Source organism: Megascapheus bottae, chromosome 1 (assembly GCF_031878675.1).
Source record: "Megascapheus bottae isolate mThoBot1 chromosome 1, mThoBot2.hap1, whole genome shotgun sequence".
Classification (NCBI taxonomy): Eukaryota; Metazoa; Chordata; class Mammalia; order Rodentia; family Geomyidae; genus Megascapheus; species Megascapheus bottae.
The window spans coordinates 102696433-102723845 of record NC_143509.1 but is presented as its reverse complement, the minus strand read 5'-3'; the positions used below and the strand labels follow the sequence as shown (position 1 = coordinate 102723845).

General features: G+C 48.3%; 1 protein-coding gene across 4 annotated transcripts; it reads right to left on the bottom strand.

Annotated features, from left to right (window-relative positions):
• Nucleotides 1-671: 671 nt before the first annotated feature.
• On the bottom strand, nucleotides 672-27344 carry Fam3b (FAM3 metabolism regulating signaling molecule B). Of its 4 annotated transcripts, none has more exons than XM_090349517.1 (8): nucleotides 25004-25585; nucleotides 20786-20929; nucleotides 11080-11203; nucleotides 7179-7237; nucleotides 5634-5681; nucleotides 5038-5125; nucleotides 4094-4226; nucleotides 672-2219 (listed from the first exon to the last, which is right to left on the bottom strand). In XM_090349517.1, exons 1-8 carry the CDS (start codon nucleotides 25053-25055, stop codon nucleotides 2130-2132), a joined length of 738 nt encoding a protein of 245 aa, XP_090205643.1. In that variant the 5' UTR covers nucleotides 25056-25585; the 3' UTR covers nucleotides 672-2129. The 4 variants fall into 4 exon arrangements, with proteins under 4 accessions (XP_090205643.1, XP_090205651.1, XP_090205660.1 ...); XM_090349525.1 differs by lacking the exon at nucleotides 25004-25585 and adding an exon at nucleotides 27258-27344 and having other exon boundaries at nucleotides 1813-2219; nucleotides 5631-5681; XM_090349534.1 differs by having other exon boundaries at nucleotides 1813-2219; nucleotides 5631-5681; nucleotides 20786-20875.
• Nucleotides 27345-27413: the final 69 nt, after the last annotated feature.

Below are 27413 nucleotides of genomic sequence, written 5' to 3'. Positions count from 1 at the left end.
ATGGATGTTGCTAGCAGTCCACCGATGACGATCTCCTTTTGGGAGGCTCTTCCATATGGAAACAGGGATGCCAGGAAGCCCCCTTCACAGCTCCCCCTTTTCCAGTAAAAGGCAGAGACAACTCTGTCTGGCACTTACATACCCGGCCCCTCCCTGCCAGGCCTCATTTGCACTATATGCTCAGGGCTGCCCTGGTGTTGCTGTGCAGTCAAACTTCCCCTCCTGAGGGCCTCTCTGCCTCAGTCCTCTCCTTCCTGGCTGTTAATACTGTGGGGGAGGGCCTCTCTGCTGAGTGGGACCACCCAGAGTGGTCCCAAGACTCCTGGCCTCCCCCATTCCAGCTTCCTTCCTCTGTGCTCAGGACCCTCCTCCCCCACCATGAAGTTTCCTGGTTAGAGAATCATAAAAGCAGGAGGGCCAGCAGCAGTCACAGGGCTTGCTGCCGGATGTAGGCTTCTAGTTGGTGCAAACAGCGTTCACCTCTGCAGGTACCACTTGTGATAAGCACAGCTGGGCAGTGACTTGACACGTCCCCCACGGCCTCCCGCTAAGCAGCTTAGCTGAGCAGACCAGCTGAGCTGGGGGAACCTGGCCTCTGAACTCAAAGCCTGTGTTCTCTAGAGGTTGAGAACTGGAGTCAGGGCCCTGAGGGACCCAGCAACAAAGGAGGAGCTGGTGGGAGAGGTCTAAGACCAAGACTGCTTCCACCAAGTCACACCCAAGCCACATCCCCTGCCTGGCCTTAATAAACCTTTGCTCCCATGGGAAGAGAAGAGAGGCGGGTACTCGGAGACCCCGGGAAGCTGCCTTTCCGTTTTGCTGGTGTGCGTGGTGTGTGTAAACTGCCCACCCTCTGCCCATCCTCCCACAGCAGCCAGGGGCATTTGGGCACACAGGTGTGGAAGACTGCGGTGGACAGAGGCCATCTGTTCTACAGAGAGAGTGGGTGAAATGTGAAGGTGTGAGCTGTTTGGATTGGAGGGGTTGGGGGGAATGTGAGGGAGGTGGGGAGCCTTTCTCTGGAGTGGGGGTTCTTGGTGTAGTTTTCAGACCATTTCCTGCTTGGAAAAATGCGGTTGTTCTTGAGGCTTCTAGATTCTACAGTCATAGTGCTGTGCTGTGGCTTCTCTACATTTCTGTCTCCAGGCAGAAGCTCAGCCCAAAGGCAAAACTTGAGGGCACAGACCTTGACTTGAAGAGAAGGAGAGATCCTCTGACAAAGAGGAATGGAAATAAGAAGAGGCTATGAAAAAAGAGAGAAAAGAGGAAGGAAATAAGGAACACAGGCATGTGGCTTGAGTGGAGGGGAGACAGAGGTAAGGGCAGCAGAGGCCAGAATCCAGGAGGGGACAGCTACAGACATAGATCTGAGGCAGGAATTCTGCAGCAGGACCTTTGTAACACACAGGAGAATAGAGGAGATGTGGCCAGAGAAGAGCCACTCCATTGTTATTTGAGGAACAGGGGTGTGTATGTGTGTGTATAGATGATCCCTGGCTGGTTTTAACATCTACATGTCTATCTATCACAACGCGTTCATTTCCTCGGGTGATTAATGAAGTACACGTGGATTTGATGGTCTAGAGCACCACAAATGTGCTCCTTCCCAGCTGGAGGCTGGCAGCACTCGGCATGTGCTGCTGTAACGCCACTCTCCCCTGGTAAGAACATCAGTCACACTGGATCCGGGTTGCCCTCATCCACGGCCCAGAGAGGTCAAGAACACAACATGGGCTGGCCAGTCAGCCAAGTCCTGCTCATCCCTGAGGTGGCACAAGCGGAGACTGGACAATTATCCAGGCTCCCGGGAAGCTGAGCACCATGCTGGCCCGCGCCCAGACAAGCACACTGATTTCCGTGACCCTTCCTTTCCGCTTACATTGCTGCCTTCCGTTCACAGTTCCCCATCGTTTCTGATGTCCTGACTGGGAGACTGCACTAGATAAATCCTAGATAAGGACATCACGTGCCACCTAGCAATGGGCCTTGTTGGTTTCCAACAACCCCCCACGTAACCATTCCTCCCCATGCAGGAAGGAGGTATGTACAAGGTACGAGGGGTACCGTGGCCACTCCAGCTTCATTCATCTATACAAACACAGATTTATTGAGGACCACCCAGCACTGGCTTAGCTTAGTTCTCTTGGTATGCAGCCTTCGATCTGGACCTCTGCTGGCCAGCCAGAATATCTATTCTTCGAACCATCAGAGTGGTTGATCTGTGCAAAGAGAAAAGAGCTTCACTCATTCATGAGTCTAGCAGACAAAGATTTAATTCAAGCAAAGTCATGTACCTAGAACTAATTCCTAGAATGGGATTTACTCCAAACCAAGCTGGTGGGGGAGGGGAGCATTGCTTCGATGTGCTTCCTAAGGATATTGGAATGCAGGCCTAGAATTTTCTCCACAGATGGCGAGGCTCTACAGTCAACATTGTTTCGGACAATGGCCATTCACCCCAGCAGTCTAACTGCAGAAGGTGGCTGGCGCAGCTATGAACCGGATTCCAAGTTCTATTCAATTGTGATCAACTAGAAGGTGAGTGGAAATTGGATCTGTGCTGTACAGCCCAGCTCTACAATAGCAGAGTACCCATACTGGGAATGAGACATAGATTTGTATTCTTCAGAGCGTTTCAGAGCTCCTCGCTTAGCAGCTGTGTTCATATCTGCGTCCTTCCCATCTTCAAGCATGGCCTGCCATTTGGAGCTTCAATAAACAGTGCCATCTTAACTTTGGCAGAATAGTTCTATATTCCTTGCTCTGTGTTAACAGCTTTATGACAACTTAATTCACATACTATGACATTCACTCACTTGAGGCGGTCACCTTTCTACCCAGCTCCTGCTGTGGCTCTGCTTCTGTCACCTGAAGGAGGAGCTTCCTACCTTCCAGCAGCCATCATCTAGGCACCCCCACCCCCCAGACCTAGTTTGTGTTCTATGTTTAGGTCTGCTTATTCAGGAAGCTTCACACATATCACATAGTAGAGGCCGTCTGGGTTGGCGTTCTGTCACTCCGATGACCTCCTGGTGGGGAGGGCCGAGCTGAGGAATGAAAGCTTCAGCAGGGCCACATGACCAGCTCACCATAGGCTCTCAAGATCCTGCCACCTTCTGGGATGCCGGCCGTTGTGCTGCATTCTGGGGGCTGGAGGACTATAGTTATGTGGGCACACTCCACAGAGCAGATGGGAAGGGTGTCCAGGCTGTGGCTAAGGCCATTCCCACTTACTATTGTGCCTGGACACCTGTGAGCAGACCTGACAGGATGGCCCTATCAAGGCAGATGCTCACTGGCTCTGCTGGAGATTCCCCGCACCCAGCTGGGACTGAGAAGAGTGAGGCGCAGACCTGGAGACAGAGGCTCAAGAGTCTGGGGATACACCATGGGACATGCGTGATGTTGTGTGAGATCTCTGGACTTCAGTTTTCCTGGCAGTTCACCTGTTGGTCTTCCTGGCCCTGTGGCCACACTGGACAGCAGGGAGGAGACCAGGACTAATGTCTAGTTGACACCAGAAGCCACATGAGTTGACCCTGGAGACTGCTTCCTTGGTTCTTGGGCTGTCTAGCTACGTAGCCCTTCTCTGGAAGGAACAGGGGAATAGCCCCTCCTTGCAATCTGGAAAGGGGCTGGCATGAGCACCCACAGGCCCTGCTTGTGATGGTCACCAGGCCACTGTGCCACCCTCAGCTAGGCCTGTCCCAGGAGGCCTGCTAGTTGACAAGGGAGAACTTCATTGTCTAGAGGGGCATGATCAAGCAGGAGACAAGTCACTGCTGCAATGACACAAAAGCTGCATCTACTTGGTGCTTATCTGTGTTCCCTGTTTGAGATATGCACCACGTGAGGTTTGCTCCCTGGTCCCCAGGCAAGGGCAGACCACCAGCCGAGGTGAGAGGAGGCTGGGGCCAACTGAGTCTCACAGCCCTGTCGGCATCCTTACTTTCATAGCGATCTGAGAAGTCTGACAATTCAGGGAAGGCTGAATGCTGATGTGACACGGAGGCTTTCAGAGCCTGCGCTTACAGATTCAAGTGACAGCCACCTGTCACCTCTGCAAAGCGTGGCCCTTCCTGTGGCCACTCACCTTCTCCCTCTGAATTCCTGGAGGGAGCTCAAAGCCGATGGACCCCACGAACACCCAGCTTGACCGGAAGCGCAGGCTCCTGATCTCCTTGCTCCCGAGGGCTTCAATGGCGTCTTTGGCTTTGGCCTGAAGTCTGGGGGCAATGGAGGGAATCGTGTGAGACTGAAGCTGTAAATCTCCACACAGGGTGTCTGTGTTGGGCATTTAGCTCCTTCGAGGGAGCATCCACGCGTGCGGACGCGTAGGTGTGTGTGTGTGCATGCGCGCACGTGTGGGGGAAGGAGGCCATGCACGTGTGTATATGGGAGCACGCAGGCATGCATGTACACAAGTGTTTTATGCTTTTCTTGCTCCTACCCTCCCTTTCCTTTCTCCCCTCCGTCTCCAAGTCCACACTGGCCATCTTCCTATCCTGGGTCCAGGTGTGGATTTGTTTTTCTGTTAAGGATTTCTTAGGTTCTAGAAGAGCTGTACTGTGGTACATTAGTGTCAGTGATTGCACCTGCCCCTCCCCCCTCCAGAAGCAGTCTGTTTTGTTACAATCTTTCATTCTGTTCCCTTTGGGCCTCTATCTTTCCCAGAAGACATAGATAGCTCTTCTCCATCCTGGCCCATACCCAATGCCCTGTGCCAGGTGCACACGCTCACCTCCCCTGGGCTGGCCCGGCTGCCCCCAGGCCCTGGCCCATGTCCCGATGCCCTGTGCTTGGTGCACACACTCATATCCCCAGGGCTGGCTCAGCTGCCCCAGGCCCTGGCCCATGCCCAGTGACCTGTGCCAGGTGCATACGCTCACCTCCCCAGGACTGGCTCGGCTGCCCCAGGCCCTGGCCCATACCCAGTGCCCTGTGCCAGGTGCACACGCTCACCTCCCCGGAGCTGGCTCGGCTGCCCCCAGACCCTGACCCATGCCCCGATGCCCTGTGCCAGGTGCACACGCTCACCGGGAGCCTCCGTCATCCTGGGTGGCCATGAATAGCAGGGACTTGGGAGTTGCTCTCTGAATGAACTCTGTCATTGGTCCAGAGCCATCTGCAGGATCAAGTCAAGGCAGATCAGTGTCTTCTCGGTGGAAAGAGGTATTCCCTAGGCTGTCAGCCTTCTCCTGCCCTCTGCTTGTCTGTCCACTCTGGATCTCCACTTCCCTGAGCTGGTCTCTACCAGCTGAAAATGGCAAGGCACAGACAATCCTTGTGGCTGTTCAGGGCACAGTGAACAGGAATTCCAGAAAATAGCTCTTTGGCTCCAAGAAACAAGGAAAGCCACATTTGGGGGAAAGCAGACCCTAAAGCTTTGATTAGCCACACTTGTCACCTGTGAGGATCCTCTTTTATCACTAACACAGAGCCGGCTCCTGGGGTCATACTGCAGAGTAAGGGAGCCTGTGACTGCAATGCAGACCCCACCCCCAGACCTTAGATCCCACAAACACAGGCCACGGTAACCGTTTCTTCGTCAAGTTGTGCCTCAGTTTCTCCTCAAGTCTACATTATGTTTAAAATTCATCTTAAATTTTACCAGGAATAGAGGTTCTTACCACCTTCATACATATCAAAATGCTGTGTCGCTGTCAGCTTTCCTGTCACATCTGTAAGTAGAAATAATATTTTAAAAGCAAGGACCACAACCCCCATCTCCACTGACGATAGATTTCTTTGGTGTATCTGCAGGAAACATGACTAGTGTGGGCATACAGCCTGAAGACGGTGGCTGCCCTGTCACCAGCACAGGTCAGCACAGGGCTTTCCAGCCAGCATCTGATAACACTCCATCTTCACCCGCTTTTCCCTCCTCTGGCTGCTTCCTCCAGAAATACCAGAGCCCCACTTCAGCCCTTTCCACCTCTTCATTATGTTCCCATGGGAACTTTAAATCAGAACATTTTGTCCCTCACCCTGCAGCCCTGCTGTCACTGGCCCATGCTCCTATGCTGTCATGTCACTGGTGGGGACACTGAAGGGAGCCTCTTTTGCATGGATACGTCAGGGACCCCTTTCCTAGGGAAACAGAGGGACTCTCTCCCAGAGACATCAGAACAAACCTCTTTCGGAGGGTACTGCAGGGACCCTCTCTCCCCAACCCCCCCAGTTCTTGCCAGTACCCCCCAAAGGCAAAAGAAACTGAGATGGAAAGCCAGGGCTTCCCTCCAGGGGGCTCCTGTGGCTTTTTGGTTGCACAGCATTGGGGACTGTCCAATTGTGTCACACTCTGCTCAGAAAAACATTGGCATCAGAGAACAGGTGTGGGACACAATCTAGGACCTCAGTCTTTGCTCATCTGAGCATCACTCTGCCTCCTGTCTCGTCTGTGTGTTCTTCAAATACTCTATTATATTCTTATTTTTGTTGTCATTGGAGCCACAAATAGTCTGTAAAGTGAGGCAGATTAAAAATAATCAGTATAGACACGTGCAGAAGCTCAAGCCTGTAATCCTAGCTACTCAGGAGGCAGAGATCTGAGGATCGTGGTTCAAAGCCAGCCCAGGCACTAAAGTCCATGAGACTCTTATCTCCAATTAATCACTAGAAAACCAGAAGTGGCACTGTGGCTCAAGGGGTAGGGCAGGGACAGTGCCCAAGCCCAGAGTTCAAGCCTCACAATCACCACCAACAAACATAATCAGCATATAATTTAAAATGTATTACAATATTGACTTAGTCTAGATTATAGGCAAAGATCTTGAGATCCTAAGGTCTGTGGGAAAAGTCAATCTCTGAGTTTCTAGGGCAAGTTCTTTTCCATTATCATTTTTATTATCTTAAAGTAGTTGTACAAATGTTTTCAGTTCAATGAATCAGTTTGTTTATTTATTTATTTGCTATTCCTGGAGCTTGAACTAAGGGTCTGGGCTCTGTCTCTGAGCTTTCTCAAAGCTAGCGCTCTACCATTTGAGCCACAGCACCACTTCTGGCTTTTTCTGTGTGTGTGGTATCGTGGAAGCAAACCCAGAGCCCCGTGCATGCTGGGTAAGCACTCTACCACTTGGCCACACTCTAGGCCCATGAGTTTATCTTGAACAATGGTCACCCTTCCCCATCACTCTCTCCCACCTTCAGGAAAGTTCTAAGGGGAACATTTAACTTACAGTTGATGATGGCAATGTTTATTCCTCTTGCAACATTTCCAGCCTTTCTGCCCATAAGCCTGAAATACAGCGGAGCATCAGTCCTGGAGCTCAGAGCTCCTCCAAAGGGGCGGGCCTCCCTCTTGTGTTCCCCTGCCCTGACAGGCTTCTGTGCCAGGCTGTCTCCTGGCCTCCTAGCTGGCCACCAGCCCTGCCTCAGCTCCCAGACCTCACCGCAGACCTTCCACACACTTTCTACAGGCCTCCGCTTACTGCATGCTCAGTCTCCTGGAGCACATTTCAGGTAATGATTTAGACAAAAAGGAAAGGGGAAACTTGCTCATGTTTATTTTGCTTTGTAAGTTTATTTAGCTCAGCTCCCAAGCACCTACTTTTCTATTTCACCGGTAAGAGGCAGGAAGAGTCAGTGGAAGGCCTTCCCACCTGAGCTCAGTTCTCCCGAGTCTGTCATTTTTCTTTCAGGGAACCCACTGAAGCTTTGCTTGACTCCTGGCCATTCTTTTGCCACACCACTGAGATTGGCTCAATTATTCCTTGTGAGAGAACACTGTGTCTCATCACTTAACTTTTACCTTAAACTGAGGAACTTGACAGGTCAACTGCATGAGGATTATGCCCTAATACTAGAAGACTACCTTTCTTGGAGATGGGAAGCTTACACACAGACTCGTGTGTGTGTGTGTGTGTGTGTGTGTGTGTGTGTGTGTGTGTATACTCTGCAAGCCTTCCTTTTGTGCTTTGTGGCAGTGAATTGGCATGTACAAATCTGCTCTTTGACATGCTAACCTAAACTCTCCTATGTCCCTTCCAGGCTTGATGCTTTTTCCATAATCCTATAAGAACTTGGAGGAAGCAAAGGCTTCCATTTCTGACTGTGGAAAGATGGGAACTCTGGATCTACTACCACGGAGAAAAAAAACCAGAGAGGAGAGGGAACATTTTTTGAGCCCTCTAGAGGTAGACTGGTGTCTCAGGCCTGAGAGAAAGGCCTCAGCAGAAACCCAGTCATTGTGTGTGCCACATCTCATCCTATGGTTACCCTTCCAGAGTCCTTATGGTGGCAGGAGGGTGGGGGAGGAGGCGCTGAGCACTATGAAAACTAAGAGAGGCAGGGGACAAAAGCAAAGCCAGAATGAACATCATGCTAAATATCCCCCTTGGTTTTCTTGGGGTAGGCTACCAAAGGATTAAATTCTTAGAGTAAGCCAGATGTAAACTAATATTTGTGTGGATGTCAGCCTGGTTTTAGCTCAACTAAGGGGCCAAGAAAAAAGAAAAACAAGTTACATATAGATTGTTTGCTGACTTTGCAAAAGAAACAATGCAGTCAGAGGGAGATGGAATGGCCCCTGGGATTCACTGACAGACACTACAGCCACACAGCCATCATCTTGCAGGAATATTTCAGAGAAATGTCAACTAGAAGCAGTGGTCACACCTTTTTCATCTATCTTTTACATTTTTTACTTTTCTATTATCTGAAACTATATATATATATATATATATATACACACACAGAGAGAGAGAGAGAGAGAGAGAGAGAGAGAGAGAGAGAGAGAGAGAGAGAGAGAGAGAGAGAGAGAGAGAGAGAGAGAGAGAGTATGAGAGAGAGCACATTGCTAAGACCTGAATTCAAGACCGCATGCTTCACAGGGCTAGTGTCTTCTAGTACTCCCGCAGCCCTGCTCATATAATCTGTTACTGAGTCTTACAAATCCTTCTAGAACATAAGTGAATTTGAGTCTAGATGTGGGATCCTTTCACTGCACCTGAACCAATGCTGAACAGAAACATGTGCACCAAGAGACAGAAATAGTGTTAATCAAAACCAACTATGGATGATTCAGCTGTCATTCCATAGTGGAATGGAAAAACAAATGGCTGTGTATTGAAGCCATGCAGTTTTACATTGCAGTAAAAATGCATAAAAAAATTGTTACACTCAAGAACTAGGAGGGAGCTCGCAAATGCCATTTGGAGCTAAAAAGATCAGATATGTTAGGCTGTGTGCTTTATGACTTCAGACACAAAGTTCAAATACATAAAATTACGGAACAGGGTATGCATGAAAGCTCAGGCAGTAAAACCATTAAGAAAAGCAAGGAACTACCCGCCATGGGGACACTAGGATGTTCTTACTAAGGGGAAGAAGGAAAGAGGGAGCCGATTTGTAAAAAGTACACAGAGGAAAATTGCTTAATCAGGATATAGGCTACATGTGTGTATCCTATAATTTAACACTACCTACTTATGAGATTATTTGTCATAGCATTATTTGTAGTATTAAAAAATTCTGTATTCTAGAAATGCACACCAGTGTAAAAATAGTGGAATAAACACACTATGGGCCGGCCATGCTATGCACCCATAAACCCATAAAGTAGGAAACCTATTTTATTTGTTTTTTTTTTTTTTTTTAAAAATATGCACTGGGAAAGATGGCTCATACCTGTTATCCTAGCTACTCAGGAGGCTGAGATCTAAGGATCAAGGTTCAAAGCCAGCCCTGGCACAAAAGGACCTGAGACTCTTATCTCCAATTAACCTCTAGAAAACAGGAAGTTGGGCTTGACTCAAGAGCAGGGTAGTAGCCTTGAGCTGAAGAACTCAGAGATAGTACCCAGGCCCAGTTAAAGCCCCATGACCCCCCCCCACACAAAAAGGATATGCATATTAACACATTCACATACTCATATTCATATGTACTCACATATGCATACCTATATATGCACATAAAATACACATATAGGTATCTATTAATTTTGCACAGGAAGCTTATTTTTCCATTAAAAAGGAACCACTGACAATATTCACTGTAAACCAAAAAAAATGGTCAGGCACTGGTGGCTTACATCTATAATCCTACCTCCTGAGAAGGATAAGACCTAGGGGACCACAGTTCAAGGGAATACTGGGCAGAAAAGTCTTTGAGACGCCATCTCTAAAGTATCAGGCAGGATGTTGGGCTGGAGGTGTGGCTCAAGTAGTAGTATGCCAGCTGAACAAGCAAGCAAATTGAGAAAATGTGAGGCTTTGAGTCAAATCCTAGCACTTCCAAAAAGGAAAAAGAAGAAATTAAGAAAAACAAAAACAAAAACAAATGAAATCTAGGGGCCAGTGGCTCACACTTGCAATTCTAGCTACTCAGAAGACTGAAATCTGAGGATCCCCATTTTAAGCCAGCAAAGTCTGTAAGGCTCTTATCTCCAATTAACTACTCAGAAAAAGCTAGAAAAGGTGAAGTATCTCAACTGGAGAGCACTTGTTTTGAGCAAAAAAAGGCTCATGGACAGTGACCAGGCCCTGAATTCGAGCCCTAGGTAGGACTGGCAAAACAAAACAAAACAAAATCAAATGGAGATGGATACAGAGGAAAAACTAGAACATATATAAAATATATCTGAGTATAATTTTGATATATATTAATTTTGAACTGTGTAAATGCATTGCATGTTCAAAAATAAAGTCCAAAGAAGGGGAAGAAAAAGAGTGAGGTATGGTGACAGACACAATGCCCCTGCTTTAAACCTGTAAGAGTGGGGACCATGGGGCAAAATTGGACACAGCTTTCAGGTGACACTGTGGTTATGGTGACTCTTCAAAGTCACCAGACTTTGTTCTTTTACACAAATTCTCAGGAAAAAACAAAATACAAACTGTGGTCAGCTGAGACTGAGTTTAACAATAGACAAACCAAGAGGCAGGGAGTGAGGGAGGAAGGGAGGGAATGAGGGAGGGAGGGAGAGAGGGAGAGAGAGAGAGCATGCCTTCAGAAATAATCACTGTTCTCCTCAGGAACACAGGAGAGCTTCCTCGGCCTTAGTCTGAGGGTCTGAGATCAAGGGAACAGAAGACAGAAGCAGAAAGGAGGCACTGCCCCCACCCTAAATGTGATACTTACAGCTCATCTTCAAAGCAGATCTTGGCATACTTGTCTCTGCCCCCGCCACTGAGTAAGCGGTAGGCATAGGAGTTGGGGGGACATGAGGTCCAGTGATCACACTTCTGCCTTTTGGGGTCTGGTGCTGTAAGAAACAGAACATTAATAATTAGCATCACAATAGCTTAGCAGATATACTCCAAGTATGACTATGTCAGCTCTTTGCCAGTTCCCAGTGGTGGCAATGCCAGAGGGAAGGGGCCACTCGGAAGAATATTTTCACCTGCGGGAGAACCATTGGACGCCCTCCAAGATGCTCTGCCCTAGGGCAACAAATATGCTCAGCAATGTTGAGTAGGCACAACAATCCCACAAATATGGGAACCACTGCTCATGGCTGGTGATCAAAACTGACCTTCTTGGGACCATCCATATTTGCATGACAATAACAGAGATACACAAGTCCAGAGGGCTAGGGAACAGAGGCAGGCCTGGGTAGAGATGTGCACAGCTTCTGCCTTTACATGGCCTTAAACACACACACACACACACACACACACACACACACACACACACACACACACGCCATACAAACAGGGCAAAAATGACATGGAATACAACACACAAGGATCCCATGCCACATACACATACCGTATACCACACGGCTCGGTACACATATTCATATCATGTATACAATATATACACTATACATAGTACCACACATGCACATCTGACCACACACTGGCTGACCAGCTAGAGGAACTGAGCTTTTCTGCTTGGGATACATGGTGTCTGTGTGGCAGTCCCTGAAGATGGCTCTAGATAGGAGGTTCAGGCTAGCCTGGAGCTGAGAGATGTAAAAGCAGCCAGCTCCGGGCCCCTCAGACACTAGCTCATACCCTGTCTCACTGCCTCATGTGCTTCTCCTGCAAGTCCCAGAGTAGGATGGCAGGTTGTGCTTGGTTGAGATTGAAATCTTACGTCCCTGGTGGAAAATGAAAAAGCCCTCTCACATTCCAAGTTTGACAGGGGACTTGGTTCTTCACTCTGGGGATTCTCGTGGTTTTCTGTGTTGGTACACAGAAACCAAGAAGTAGAAAATGGTAAGATATGCAGTAGATCGTGAGCAGTGACTCATGGCACATCAATACAGAAACTCATCTGATCATGAGCCAGGCACTGGTGGCTCATACCTCTAATCCTACCCTCCCAGAAGACTAAAATTCAAAGGATCTTGGTTTAAAGACAGACTGGGAAGAAATCTTTGAAATGCTATCTCTAAAATAACAATCAGAAGCAGAGCTGGAGGACTGGGAGTGTGGCCTCGTGGTAGAATGCTTGCTGAGCATGCATAAAGCCTGGGGTTCGATTCCTAGGTACCATATACATAGGAAAAGCCAGAGTGGCCCTGTGGCTCAAGTTGCAGAGCACTAACATTGAGAAAAAGTGGACAGCCGAATGCATGGCTGAAGTGGTAGAACACCAGCCAAGTAAGCAAGCAGCTGAATTTAAGCAATGGAACCAGATGAAGGAGAAGAGGAGAAGAGGAGAAAAAGATCTAATTATAAAAGAATATAGCAAGATAGAAAGAAACAAAGCAATCTGAAAAAATTATGACAGTAAAAAATTAGGAAAATTGTTACTTGGCTAGTCTACTAGTAAGTCTCTAGCTGTCGGAGTTAGTCTGGGTGCTAGTGGCTCACACTTGCAATCTTGACATATGATGATCTCAGTCCAGAGCCAGTCCAGAGGGAAAAACTGTAAAATTCTTATTTTCAATTAAGCAGCAGAAAGCCAGAAATGGAGGGTAGCTCCAGTAGCAGGACATCAGCCAACTGAGAACATGAGCTTTGAGTTCAATCTCCAATACAGGCACAGGTGCTTGTGTGTGCGCACACACACTACCCTAAATGTAACTAGATTAAGTTCTCTAATGAAGATACATTGAAAAAAACAAAAATGAGCCAAGTACCCTTCCAATACGAGACTCATCACACTTTTAAGAACACAGGTGGAGTGGAGGTGAGCAGGTGGAAAAAGATTGCCATGCAAATGAACTGGTGAGAGAGCAGTCAGAGGCTCTTGGTCTGGCGGCTTCTGGGGCTACAAGGGTAGCTGCGCTTGCACCAGATTTCACAGGGTTTAGATCAAACTGTTCACCAGAGGATGGCATTCAAACAATGATAAGGGGTCAACTCATGAAGAAGGTGTAACTATTATGAATGTATGCTTACCTGGTGTGGGCATATCAACAATATCAAGCAAATATGGAGGGGCCTGTGAGAAGATGGACTGCAAAATGGTAACATGACTTTAAGAGGACACTGCTGTAATGGACAGATAGAAAATTGATGTGGTAACAGGGAAAAACTGTCTTACTTCCTTGAGGTTACCATCACAAAACACAATCTAAGGGTTGAATTCAGGGCTTTTTGCTCAAGGCTAGTGTTCTACCACATGACACAGCTCTTCTTTTGACTTTTTGGTGGTTAACTGAAGACAAAAGTCTTAAGGGCTTTCTTGATAGGCTGGCTTTGAACCGGGATCCTTAGATCACAGTGCCCTCAGTAGCTAGGATTGTAGGCGTGAGCCACCAGTCCTCTGCTAAAACACCTTAATTTGTTAACCTAACAATTTATTTCTTACAGTTGTAAAGATCATCCAAAATCAAGGCAACAGCAGATTTGGAGTCTGGTAAAGCTATTCCTTATGCATGCTACCTCATGAGGTAGAAAGGAAGAAACCTGTGCCCTTCTTCTAGCTCTTTACCGAGGCATGAAGTCCACTCCTGAGAGAAACGTCTCCATGGCTTAACTATTCCACTCCAAAGCTCTACTTCTTCACTGTCCTGCACTGGTGATTATGTTTCTACGTAATGAATCTGAGTGGACCAGAGCATTCTTGACCTAGAACCTAACAAGTACACATACAGCATTCAGCCTGGCACAAACAGAACACACAGGCTCCCCAGGCATACACAGGTGGCAGCCAAAATGCCTAGCAAATTTACAAAAACTGAAAGCCTATCTATCCTCTGTGTTTCCTGATCACATGCTAATGAAACCAGAACTCAGTTACAGGAATGATCCCTCAAAGTTTCCAAGTACGTAGAGACTAAACAACATGTTCCTGAGCCAATGGGTCAAAAAAGACATTAAAAATCTAAACTATTACAAGAATCCAGGTGCTGTGGCTCCTGACTATAATACTTGCTGCTCAGGAGGCTAAAATCTGAGGATCGCAGTTTGAAGCCAGCCTGGGCAGGAAAGTCTGTGAGATTCTATATCTAATTATCTCTAAACACCAGAAATGGAGCCGTGGCTCAAGCTGTAGCATGCTAGTCTTGAGCAAAAAGAGCTCAGGGACAGTAGGACTGGCACACATTGAAAAAATCAACAGAAAACAAAACCAAAACCTACTAACGAACAATAAAGATCAGAGCATAAATTAGTGAAACAGAAACTGGAAAAATAACAGAAGAAGTCAATGAAACCACACATTCTTCTCTTAAAAAAGGAGGGGTAGCCAGGTACCAGTGGCTCACACCTGGAAGCCCAGCTACTTCAGGAGGCTAAGATCCGAGGATCGCTGTTCAAGGCCAGCCCAAGCACAAAAAGTCTGTGAGACTCTTAACTCCAATTAACCATAAGAAAACTGGAAGTGGTGCTGTGGCTCAAGGGGTAGAGCAGTAGCCTTGAACTGAAGAGCTTGGGCACAGCTCAAGTGCCCAGGCCCAGAGTTCAAGTCCCACGACTGACGAAAAGGGGGGGTGGGGAGACAAAATTGACAAGCAATTAGCTAAGATAAGAAAAAAAGGAGACAATCAGAAGTGGAGGGGAGCTACAATAGAGATACCACAGATGTCTCTTATGGACAACAAAATGGATGACGTAGACCAACTCCATAAATTCCTAGAAATACAATCTGCCAAGCTTAAGACACAGAAATAGATGATCAAAACAGACCAGTAACAACTAAGGACACTCAGTCAATTATGTTTCCCACAGAGTAAAAGCCCAGGCCTAGATTTTCACTCTGAAGCTACACAGTAGTACCACATGAGAGCAGACAGCAGTGGTAACAGAAGAACCTGCTGCAGACTAAGATGCTGAGAACGAACCATCCTGACATCTATGTCTACTGGCTCTGGAAATGCTGGCCAGCTTGGCAGGGAGCACAGTCCTCCATCCCCAAGAGGGGAAAGCTCAGAAATCCCAGCGTGCTGCCAGAGCAGGATCCTGTGTGATTCTCCTTCAGGTCTAGATTGGCCTTCACATCCTGTCTCGCCGCCTCCTGCTCCAGCTTAGCCCTACATTGCTTTGATGGATCTTATTTTTCTTGTATTTTGTTAGCTCAAACCTTTTCCCACTAGCTTTCCCTTTTTACATTTCTACACATCAGTGGGGGTTTTGTTTTCTGATCTTAGCACCTACATAATACTGGTAGAATATTGTCAATATTTGTTGAATGAAGAACAGCTGGACCCTGAAGAATCTGCTCATAGGTGTGTGCCTAGGCTCAGTGAAACTAAATTCTGTCTGCGTGTCCTATATAAGGAACCAAGGGAGAGGCAGGGGTGTAGACCAGAGGCAGAACACATGGTATGCATGCTTGAAGTTCTAGCTTAATCCCCACAGTACAAAGCAAAAGCCATCAAGGGCCAGAGGGACCAAGTGTCATCACCTTCTATGCTCGCCTTACAAAAGCTCTGGTCAATGTCTCCTAATTGCCTATTGCCTATTCTCATTTGATAATAAGAATTATGAGATATGATTTGATTTCTTAAGAAGAAAAGTGAGAGTAATAGAATTAGAAAGGAGGTAAAAAAATATTTCTGGTAATTATTTTCACTCTCAAAAACCATGATGGTGGGGCCGGGAGTGTGGCCTAGTGGTAGAGTGCTTGCCTAGCATGCACGAAGACCCGGGTTCAATTCCTCGGTGCCACATACACAGAAAAAGCTGGAAGTGGTGTTGAGGCTCAAATGGTAGAGCTCTAGCCTTGAGCTACAGCTCAAGGACACTGCTTAAGCCCTGAGCTCAAGCCCAGGACTGGTAAAAAAAACAAAAACCAAACCAAAACAACAACAAAAAACGCACAATGGTGCCCAAGCCTGGTTTTCTTTTCGTCTGTGGCTCTTGAAATCTCTTTTGCCTTTAACTACACACTTCACTCTGGTTCTTTTTTTTTCAAATGCAAACAATTTATTTGGAAAGCCAAGAACACAGGATTATATAGTTCAATGAAAATCCCCCAAATAAGATGCAATAAACGAAGGGAAAGAAGCCAGAATTGGTGTCATCTAACTATTCACCCTCATGGGTTACTGGAGCACAAGAGACACTTCAGGTAAACCCAGACTCTTTACTGGTTGTTCACTCTGGTTCTTTTGTGTTATATTTTAATTAGGTTAGCCGAGAATACCCCGTGGTATTTAAGCAGGAGAAAGAACTGCTAGCCCCTAGCTCAGACGAGAGATTCTTCTGGCCTAAAAAGGGAAGAGGGTTGCCTGGCAGAGGTTATCTAGGAAGGAGCAGAAAGAAGGCATGGCCAGGCCAGATGGGGATGCGACTTCAGAGCCTGGGACCCTCTAATGGTCTGAGGGAGGCGGTCCAGGATGTAACCCCAGAGAAGGGAGAGGTAACTGCCTGCACATGTGCTAGTTACCTAGGTAACACAGGTACTGGGCTAAGACTTAAACAGGAGTGGGGAGGTGTCCACACACGGCCTTTCCTGGTAGACCTTACACTCTTGATACATCAGATCCTTCTGGAATTTTTCTATGCATACTGAGGGTATCTATAAAGTTGGAAAAAGGGCTAAATATATTTAAAGAATATGTTATGCCACTTAAATTTTCAAGTAATAAATTTGGCTTGGATGTGGTGGTCAATGCCTGTAATCTTAGCTTCTTAGCAGGTAGAGCTCAGGCAGAGACCAGGATGATTGCAATTAAGAGGCTAGCCTTGGCAAATGGTTAGCAAGACCAAATCTTAACTAACGAACCAGGTGCAGTGGTGTACCTGTCACCTCGACTCTATGGACTAAAGCAAAAAAGGTCTGCAGTCTGAGAATTGCAGTTCAAAGCCAGACAGGGCTTAAAATTCCACAAAACACTTTTTTTTTCCTTTGGTTGACTTGAACTCAGAGCCTGGGCATTGTCCCTAAGCGTTTTTGCTCAATGCTAGTGCTCTACCACTTTGAGTCACAGCTCCATTTCCAGTTTTCTAGAGATAAGAATCTCACAGACTTTCTTGCAAGGCTGGCTTCAAACTTCAATCCTTAGATCTCAGACTCTTGAGAATAGGATTACAGGTATGAGCTACCAGCGCCCAGCAATGAGACTCATATCCAATAAGCTACTCAGAAAAAGCTACAAAGTTGCATTGTAGCTCAACTGATAGAGTACTAGCCTTGAACAAAAACCAGCTCAGGCCCTGAGTTCAAGCCCCAGGACTGGCACAGAAAAAAAAGGCTGGAGGCATGGCTTTTGTTGTTGTTGTTGGTTGTGAGGTTGAACTCTGGGCCTGGGGCCTGGGCACTGTCTTTGAGTCTTTAGCTCAAGGCTAGTGCTCTACCACTTTGAGCCACAGCGCCTCTTCCAGTTTTCTGGTAGTTAATTGGAGATAAGAGTCTCACAGGTATTTAGCTGTTAATAAGTAATACGGCACATTCCAAGTGTCTCTGGATTTTTTTTAACACTATAGTTTACTTACTTTTTTGCTTGCCTTTTTTTTTTTTTGGCCAGTCCTGGAGCTTAAACTCTCTACCACCTGAGCCTTAGCACCACTTCCAGCTTTTTCTGTATATGTGGTACTGAGGAATTCATGCATGCCAGGCAAGCACCTTGCCACAAGGCCACGTTCCCAGACCCTCTTTCTTTAAATTTAGTAATGATATGTATTACCTAGGTATTCATCTGAAAATGCATCTGATAGTTGAAAGTATCACTAACATATCCTACTACGTAAAAATACTAACATATTTTGTATATATGTGTGTGTGGACTTGAACTCGGGACCTTGTACTCTCACTTGGCTTTTTTTTTTCTTACCAAGGTTGTGGCTCTAATTCTTGAACTACAGCTGTACTTCTGGCCTGATGGTTAACTGGAGAGAAGAGTCTGTCCGATTTGTCTGTCCTGGCTGGCTTTGAATTCAGATCCTCAAGTCTTTTTTTTGAGTAGATAAGGAGTAAGCCACCAGTGCTTATTCTCTAGCATATTCTTTACAAGTGGGCATCTTTCACCTTGGCAGACACCCTGCAGTTGGGAGGCTCCTCAGAGAGATGGCTCCTCGGAGGACAACTTGGTCCCCTGAGAGGCTGTGCTTCCCTCACCCAGCTCAGACTGAGGGCTTGCCAGAGTTGGTGCAGTCCGCAGAGAGGTCCTCGCCAGGGCTGGCCCAGGCTCACTTCTGGAAACAGACACTTCCAGGCTCCACTGCTGGAGCCCAGGGCATACAAGGCCCCTGGGCTGAAGAGGAAGAGGACTTGAACCTATGAAGAACCCTGTGTATGTCAAATGAGCTATTTACCCAGAGCAGGGATCAACCCCATTCAGCCCAGGGCCCTAACAATTCTTCAAAGAGAAGCCCCAGATGAAGCCTTAGAATAGGAGCAGCTACCAGGAGGTGCCAAATTAATAAACAGGTTATACAACTGTCATTTCCTTCTGCAATAACTTATTCTTTCTCGAAATGGGAACTCTTAAATAAAACTAGTATCGGGAAATGAAGAGCTCAAGGACCTACCATAAATCTAATTACTGATAAGCACTTGATGGTAATTAAATGGTTGGGAAATTCCTGCTGAGGTAACTCAGTCTTTCTAGAAACTGAGACGTGGGGGAGGGACTCATCTCTCTTTGGGGCCTGTTAGAGCACTGTTTATATTAATGATAAACCTTTAGATTTTTTTCCCTTTAAATGTTAAGATGTTGGAGGCTGGGGAGATTTGATTCCTTAATTGATAGCTGTCAGACCCTTCTTGGTGTCCCAGATACCTGGAGTGAAGGGTCACAGTCCAGCAGCCATATGGACAATCCTCATACCAGCCCAGCTGCTTTGAACATATTTAGACACCTCGAGGAAGCCACAGGACAATCAGGTGCTTGGCTGCTAAAGCACAACTCAGATCCAGAAAGTATTATATGCCAGCCAAGATAGATTCAACAGCTCACATCAAGCCTTTTGCCAACACTAGCCTGGGTGACCCTGAGATAACCCTGCAGCTGTGATTGGTGCAGACGCAGTCCTTCATCTGCATGAAGGATTTCATCCTGACTAGTGCAGGTAGCCTTGCCACCACCCCTTTTCAATCAGATAAGAAGGCTGTTAACTTACATTTTCTAGCCAACCATGCTTCCCTTGATTGTGTGACATAGATGCAATGAGGACTTCTCTCATGTAGTCTTTTCTTGCTGAGCTGACAGCACAAAGGAAGACAAAGAGGCACAGGTAGAGGTGCCAGAGGTGGCAGTGTGGGGATAGTTACAGAGACAGTGCAGAGCTGTCACTAGCCACAGAGGCAGCCATCACCAGAGGCATGGTAGTCTCAGCAGAGATAGCTGCTACCCAGGCAAATGCAGTGGTGATAGTGGGCAGGAAACAGAAGTGTCAGAGACAAGGTGGGATGGCAGAAGTTGTGAGAAGGTAAAAGAGCAGAGAAGTGAGCTTGAAGAAGGACAGAGGCTGTAAAGACCCAGAGCAGAGAAATGCCAGTCAGTCCCTGGTCCCTGGAGGATTTCGAGAGCTGAGATGCTCCCCCAGCCATCAGGGACCAAGGCAACATCCTCAGCTAGAAAATGGCAGTGATGGTGGGGTTTTAGGGCCAAGGGTCCTGCCACCCATGGCTGCACATGTGCTGTTCCATGAGCGGCTCGGCCCACTGCTGCCTGCAGCTGCCAGAAGCCCAGATTTCAAAAACTGCTAAGGTCTGGGGATTATTAGCAGTAGAAGAACATCTCCCCACCACTCCTAATTCTATTTGGATACAGCAAAAGGACTCCAGCCAGTTGATCAGTAGCAGAATGAGCATTGCAAAGAACATCACCATCAGAAAATGCCTCAGTGAGAAGACCCAGGAAGCCGGTTGCTAGATAGCCTTTGCCTCATACCTGTGTGGGATTTGCCTTTATGTCTGCTCAGGCCACACTAATTCTATTTTTAGCAGCTCAAATAGACAGGACCAGATGCTCTAAATCAAGCTTATCAAGACCCCTCAGCAATGTGCCTGGCTTGGCCCCTGCTCTGTTTGCAATCACTGCTTGGAGGCCTACCTCTCAGGCTACTTGTATCTGCACAGCCTCTGCCAGAGCTGTGCCCAGAGCACATCAAGATGGAGAAGCCCTGGATGCAGGCAGGGCTATCCTGTAAAGAGTGCTTGAGGCTGTCACTTAGGCCACCGTGTCCCAGTGGGAATCATGTCACACCATGCAACACGACATCGGGTCACTTCTGCTCCCCAGGCAGGAGCACCTGCTTCTGAGAACACGAACAGTCCCCTGGAAAATTTAGAATGACCTGAGCACATGATCTGGGCCCCATGAGTTTCCTGCAAGAGGAAGCAGACTACAGGCGCAGGGCACAGCTGAGCAGCCTGAGGGCAGACGGTGGTATCACCCCTGGGCACATGCAGTGGCACTTGCCTTGAGACACCGTGGGGCCTGCACAAGAGGGCACTGGCATCCATTTCCTCTGCACAAAGCTATCCCCATCTAGTCACTCACCCTTGAGGATGGGCCTCTCACCAATGCTCCGGAGGCTGTAGACGGCACTGGACAGAGTCACGGCAGGAATGAGCTCTGCAAGCAGGTATCCTGAGTACCAGGCACACATGGAAGCAAAGACGAAGAACATGGCCTTGAATGTGCCTAGAAACATATAACATCGACACTGTGGCTGCCCGGGCTGTGTGGGGTAGACCACCCTCACCCTGCCCCTCGTGGACCACTCTCACTCTCTGTCCCTGTCCTGTTGTCATGACCCACTTGTGGTGTAGTGATGGTGAAAGGGCGTCAGGGTGGGGAGTCGGCTCCCACCTGCAGGAGCTGTGGAGGTCGGGGCCCTTTGGCTTTGCAGTGCTGGGCACTGGAGACTGCTGGAAGCAGACAGCACAGACAAGGACCAGGGGCTGTCTCCTTTTGGTCTTGGTCTCAGAGCTTCCTCAGTGTTAATGTCACGGAGTCACTGAGCATGTGCTAAGCACACCCACTGGAAGGCAGGCAGGCCTGAAAAGACTGGCATTGCTTGTCTCTTTGTAGGACATAATCTGACTCGAATTAACTCCTAGAATGAGACCCAAACCTCCTCCTGGGGCGGAGTCTTGATCCGCTCTGTCTCTTTCTGCATCACCAGGTGGAGATTGGCTTCTCGGGCCAACGAGTAAGCAAGGATGATGACTGTGACCACAATTCTGCAAGCCCCATGTCCGTCCTCTGACAAAGAGGCCTCTGAAGAAACACCCAGGGCTCACAACAAGGGCAGAAAGTCCCCGCCAGCATCTCTGGCAGTCAGCTCAACACTGTGCTTGCCAGGCCTTAGAGGAAGGACATCAGGCTGGCACAGCCTTGTAAAATGAGAAGAGGAAGGAAGGAAGGTAGGTGAATATGGAACCTGAAGAGGTTGCAGGAACTTTAATCTCCCTTTGCTTAGGTAGAAAAGCAGATGACCTCAGATTTACGCAGTCTTTTTCTTCCTGCCCAGAACCCCCATCAGAAATGAGCATCCTATTCTAGAAAAATCTGTTAGGAAGGGCTGGGAGTGTAGCCTAGTGATAGAGTGCTTGCCTAAAATGAACAAAGACTCAGGTTCAATTTCTCAGTATCACATATATAGAAAAAAACAGAAGTGGTGCTGTGGTTCAAGTGGTAGAGCGCTAGCCTTGAGAAAGTCCAAGGACAGTGCTTAGGCCCTGAGTTCAAGCCCCAGGGCTGGCAAAACAAAATCTGTTAGGCAGATAGTGACTACAGCATAGACAGCAACAGTTCCCTGTACTCTGGTATGTCAGGTGACCTCTGGACAATTTCACCTAAGCAGTTCATGTGGAAAACCTGAAATTCAGAAACTCTTCTAGTCTCCATACCCCACTGGACCCTGAAGCACGATCAGGATAGTTGGAAGGGAGAGAGTTTGATGGGTGGCAATCAGTGCTTAAGTGAGGAGACATGATGTAGTCCCTAACTGAATAGAACACCTGGCAGATGTGACAGTGATGAAATGGAGAATGTATCAGAAGCCAAGCATCTGCACAGGAAGGATTTCAAGTCAGGGAAGGGCCGTCTCGTTGAGGAGGCAAGGAGCAACCATCTGGACACTTCTCAGAGCTGGGAGGAAGACACAAGTGTCTAGAAGAATGCTATTAGTATCCACAACACATGTGCGGTCAGGAAGATGCATAGGGAGCCTGTGCTCTCAGTCCAGGGAGGCTATCACAGACTTGTGTTTTGTGTGTCTGCATGTGTATAACCACGTGTGTGTACACACTGGGCCATCCCCACTGTCCAGTCCATAGGGCTTGGAATGTGTTGGACATGTCACCAAAGAGCCCCCAAAGAAGCTACTCCAGACTGTTATCTCAGAGCCCATATGAGCTGGACTCTCAGGACCCCCATAGCCCCTTCCATTCCTCCCCCAGGGAGCAACCTGACAGTCTGGACTTCTTAGTGAATTCCCTCTAACCCAAGTAACTACAGAGAAGCTGTTTGTTCCTGGTGCTTGCCGACGTGTATTCAAGTCACTGGTGACACCGCACCTCTTACTGGAAAGAGCAGGGCTGAAATGGAAGGTTATACCTTAGGGCTTGGCTGACCTCCACGCTACTGCCTCCATTGTCTTATCTACTGAAAATTTTTGGCAGAAAGAACAGGAAGTGTCACCTAAGCTTCACAGGAGAATGTGCACGCACCCACTACTAGGCCTCCAGATGAAGGAATGGACCCAGCTCAATTACTCTATCCTTCACTTTGTTTATCCAAGACCAGCTGGAACAAACCAGGTACTGGTTCTCAAGTGCCAAGGACAAGGTCAAATCCAAATAATTAACTCATAAAATCAATAGTGGCACAATTCTGACTTCTGGGTTGGGAAAGAACTTATCTCACACTCACATATGCCAAGGTAAACACAATCTTGCTGCTCTGCGGGGAACTTAGGGTGCATGAATGAGTCACGAGGTCTGTGTGAAAAGGCTGCAGGTGAGAGTGGAAACCTGGTCACTGCCAGCATCTTTTCTTTTCTTTGTCGGTTGTGGGGCTTGAACTCTGGGCCTGGGCATTGTCCCTGAGCTCTTTAGCTCAAGGTTACCGTCTTACCCCTTGAGCCACAGTGCCACTTCTCTGGCTTTCTGGTGGTTAACTGGAGATAAGAGTCTCATGGACTTCTTAGTGCCCGGGCTGGCTTTGAACTGCAATCCTCAGATCTCAGCCTTCTGAGTAGCTAGGATTACAGGCGTGAGCCACTACGCCCGGCTTACTGCCAGCATTTTCCATATATAACTAGCATGGGATAACTGGACAGTTTAGAAGTAATGAGGTAAGGGCTGAATGTGGTGGTACCCCTTGTGATCCCTGCTTCACAGGTGGTGGAGGTTAGAGGGTCTCATTCAGAGGGTGGCTGGCAGTGGGGAGGGGGTGCTAAGCTGCTATCTAAAAAATCAATTGAAGCAAAAAGGCTAGAAACATGGTGTAAGTAGTAGAGTTCTTATTTAGTAATGTGTAAGACCCTGAATTCAAACTCAGAACTGGCAAAATGAAAAAAGAAAGATTAAAAATTCTTCCAACATACTGGGCCAGGAGTTTGGCCTAGTGGTAGAGTGCCTGCCTAGTATGCAGGAAGACCTGGGTTTGATTCCTTGATACCACATACACAGAAAAAAAAGCTGGAAATGGTGCTACATCTCAAGTGGTAGAGCTCTAGCCTTGAGAAAGCCCAAGGACAGTGCTCAGGCCCTGAGTTCAAGCCCAGGACTGGCAAAAAAAAATAATTTTTTTTTCCAACACAGCTGTCATAAAAGTCGGTGTCCTCAGGAAAGTTTTTAAGTCTGTGTGCCATTCAATGCCAGGGACTCATTCTAAGGTGATCTGCATCCTTGTGCAGCCACACAAACTAAGAGGGCTATGACATCACTAGGAAACAGAATATTGATCTAGTACCTAGATATGCAAATATTCACTCATTTACCCTATAACCCACATCAATCAGCAAAGTTCAGAACCTACAATAAAGGGTTTTAAACACAATGCAAGAGTGTCCTCCTTTTGACCCTTCCTTCTGTTTGCTGCTCTAGCTCTGGCCGGAGCCAGCTTCCACATACTACAGCAACAGATGGGGCCCAGCACAGCATGGACTCAGGCTGCCACGGGTGAGCGGCCACAAAGACCGGGGCTTCATTCTTTCCTCACTCCCTTAACAAGATCAAGTCATTTGAAAATGGCCAAACAGCGTTAAACAAGGACCCCAGGGCCCACTGCTGGAGGGGAGGAGCGTCCTGTGCCCTCTGCTAGGGCTCCAGTCTACCTGCCCAGAGTCTCTCTGGATCCCTCCATTTCTCTCCAACGGAAGGAAGCAGTCTTCCCCTCCCCTTCACAGTTCAACTCCTCGGCAGCTTGAAATGTGGCCCTAAGTCCTTTCCAGCTGGACTTCAAGGCATAGCACCTGACAGGAAGACTTTCCCTGGGAAAGGTTGGCGTGGTCCGGTATTGCCTGTCCTCTCCTATTCCCTGCTCCTCAAGATGTCATACCAACACCTCTCCCAGCCGCCGTGCACCTCCACTGCAGTAAGACAGAGCACGGAGCCTAGCCCTATTTGCCCAGACACCTGCACTCTCCCAATCCCTGACAACAGCCCTCCCCTCAGGTCAGTGTGGTAGGCAGGAGGGAGTGGGGACAACACACTCCTGCCCTGGCCCCCGGGACACCCAGAGATGGCCAGGTTGGGTCACACTCACCGGCAGTCACTGGACGCATCTTCCTGGCACATTTCCCTCCTTCCTGGCACATTGGCTCCTGCCAGCAGCTCTTGGTCCCTAGATACTACTAGTCCAGACTGAGACCCGCCCTTGGGATAGGCAGGTGAGGGCGGGCCAGTTACTCCAGGACAGCATGACCAACAGGGCAGGTCTGAGGGGGCAGCAGGCAGAGGCAGGCATGCAGGGCAGCGCCCTAGAGCTCTGAGGTCATCTGCGAGGCAGGACATGCTCCAGAGTGACTCACCCAGGGCCAGGGCAGCCCAGAAGTTTGATCTGAAGAGAACGCAGGGGCTGGCTTCCTCTTATGGTGCTCAAGACGAGCTCCACACTTCGCTCTGGATATGGGGTGCCAACATTTTGTTGGGGTCCTGCTTTCAGTTTTTGGGGGGATATGGGCTCAGAAATACGACTATGAACAGCATGGCAGTTTCATCTCTAACCTTCCGGTGGAGGTCCAGACACTTCTCTGAACACCTGCACAAACTTGGCAATCGTGTACACAGGTTCCAGCTTTTCCAGGTCTGGCCAACTTGCACTCTGCTGCTTTTCTTTGTGTGCGTGTGTGTGCGGTGGGTGGGGGGTTGTTTTGCATTTTGTTAGTTATTCTGATGCAGTGAATAACTCTTTGTGGTTTTGACTTCAATTTCCCTATTAGTGTGGAGCTATTTTTTCCTCTATTTTTGTTGACCCTACGTATTTCCCTTTTACAGAGATGTCTGTTCTTACTAGCTCATTTTCAGGTGAGTGACTTATTTTTATTGTTGAGTTGTTGGTGTACAAAAGTTTTTCCGTTTGATCTTTTATACCTATCCCTTTTTACAGAGATGTCTGTTCACACTAACGCATTTTTAGTTGAGGGACTTATTTTTATTGTTGAGTTGTTGGTGTACAAGTTTTTTACTTTGATCGAGTCCTTTTATCTATCTTTTGCTTTGGCTAGCTTCATTTTGGGCATTATACCTAAGAAATAGTTGACAACTCCAAATGTCTGGAGGCCTTTTTCCTGTTTCTTCTACAAATGTGCAGTTTAAGGTCTTACAAGTAGGTCTTTAATCTATTTTGAGTTGACCTCTATCTATGGTATAAGGGAAAGGCCCAAGTGAGGTAGATCCGGGTGGTATCCGGTTTTCCCACATTGTCTCTACCACTCACTGAGTGGCCTTGACACTATTGGGAGGTCACAGCATGAAGGTTTATGCCCGTCTCTCAACTCCAACCTATTGGGCTGGATGTCTGTCTCTGCGCAGTACCAAGTTCTTTTGGTTACTGTAGCTCTGTAGTAAGTTTTGCGATCAGAAGTATGGTCTCCAGCTTGGACCTGATGCTGATGGAGGCTGGATACAAAACTCTTACCCTTCTTCAGAGGCTGCAGAGTACCCCAGGAACCTGGGAACTTGGCCTGGGCGGGAAGCTCTGACTTGGCCTTGAAATCTCTGCCTTGAAAGGAGCCCAGCAAGGTTGAAATTGAGCTGTTCATCCTTTAGTTAAAAGATGGACGTCACGTCTGCCATATAGGGTGGCCACATGTCTCCTGCTGTCATTCTGCTGGTCTCAAACTTTTCTACTTGGGCTGGCTTTGAACCATGATCCTCAGAGCTCAGCCTTCCAAGCAGCTAGGATGCCGGGGATGAGCTAGGATGATAGGGATGAGCCGCCAGTGCCCGGCTGCATTGTTATTTTAAATGATTATGTGGCCTCTTACCGTCAGAAGCAAATGTGAAAAGAAGAAAACGAGCTGAATTCCGGTGCCATCCACATGCCCTCGAGGACCACTCAAGAGAAGCTGTGAGATCCTCTTCCCGCTTCTTAAAGGAAGCCGCAGAGCCAGGTCACACCAGGGAGACCGCAGGCCGGGGAGCTGCGCGCAGGACGGGGGGCTGCCCGGTGGTGGAGTGGTCGGCAGGTTTGAGTTAGGGCTGCGGCCTGACCCCCACCCGGGGCCTCCCCAAGGCCGCGGCCCACCTTCCCCACGCCGCCCGCGGGGTGCGACGCCGGGGCTTCCAGCCACGTCGGGAGGATGCGGAGAGGAGCCATGGCCGGCGTCTCCGGCGTCTCCCGCCCGGGCCTCGCTCCTCCCGCCCCTCCCCACACCCCCTGGCCCGGCCCGGCCCGTGGAAGGTTCTGGAATCTGACCCTAGGCCTCAGGTGTCCTCGGCGGTGGCAGTTCGCGGCCTCCCTTCCTCCGGCCCGTGAGGTCTTCGTCCCTCACCATGGCCGGGTGTGCGGCTCTCACCTCTGCGCATCCCGAGGCACCGGCTCAACCCCGCCATGAAGGACCCTTCCTCTCCACCTCAGCGGCCCCGGCGGAAGAGGCCCCGCCCCGCCCCTCCACGCATGCGCAGAACACGCCCCGCCCACGGGCGCAGACCACACCCCCGTGAAGGCCACG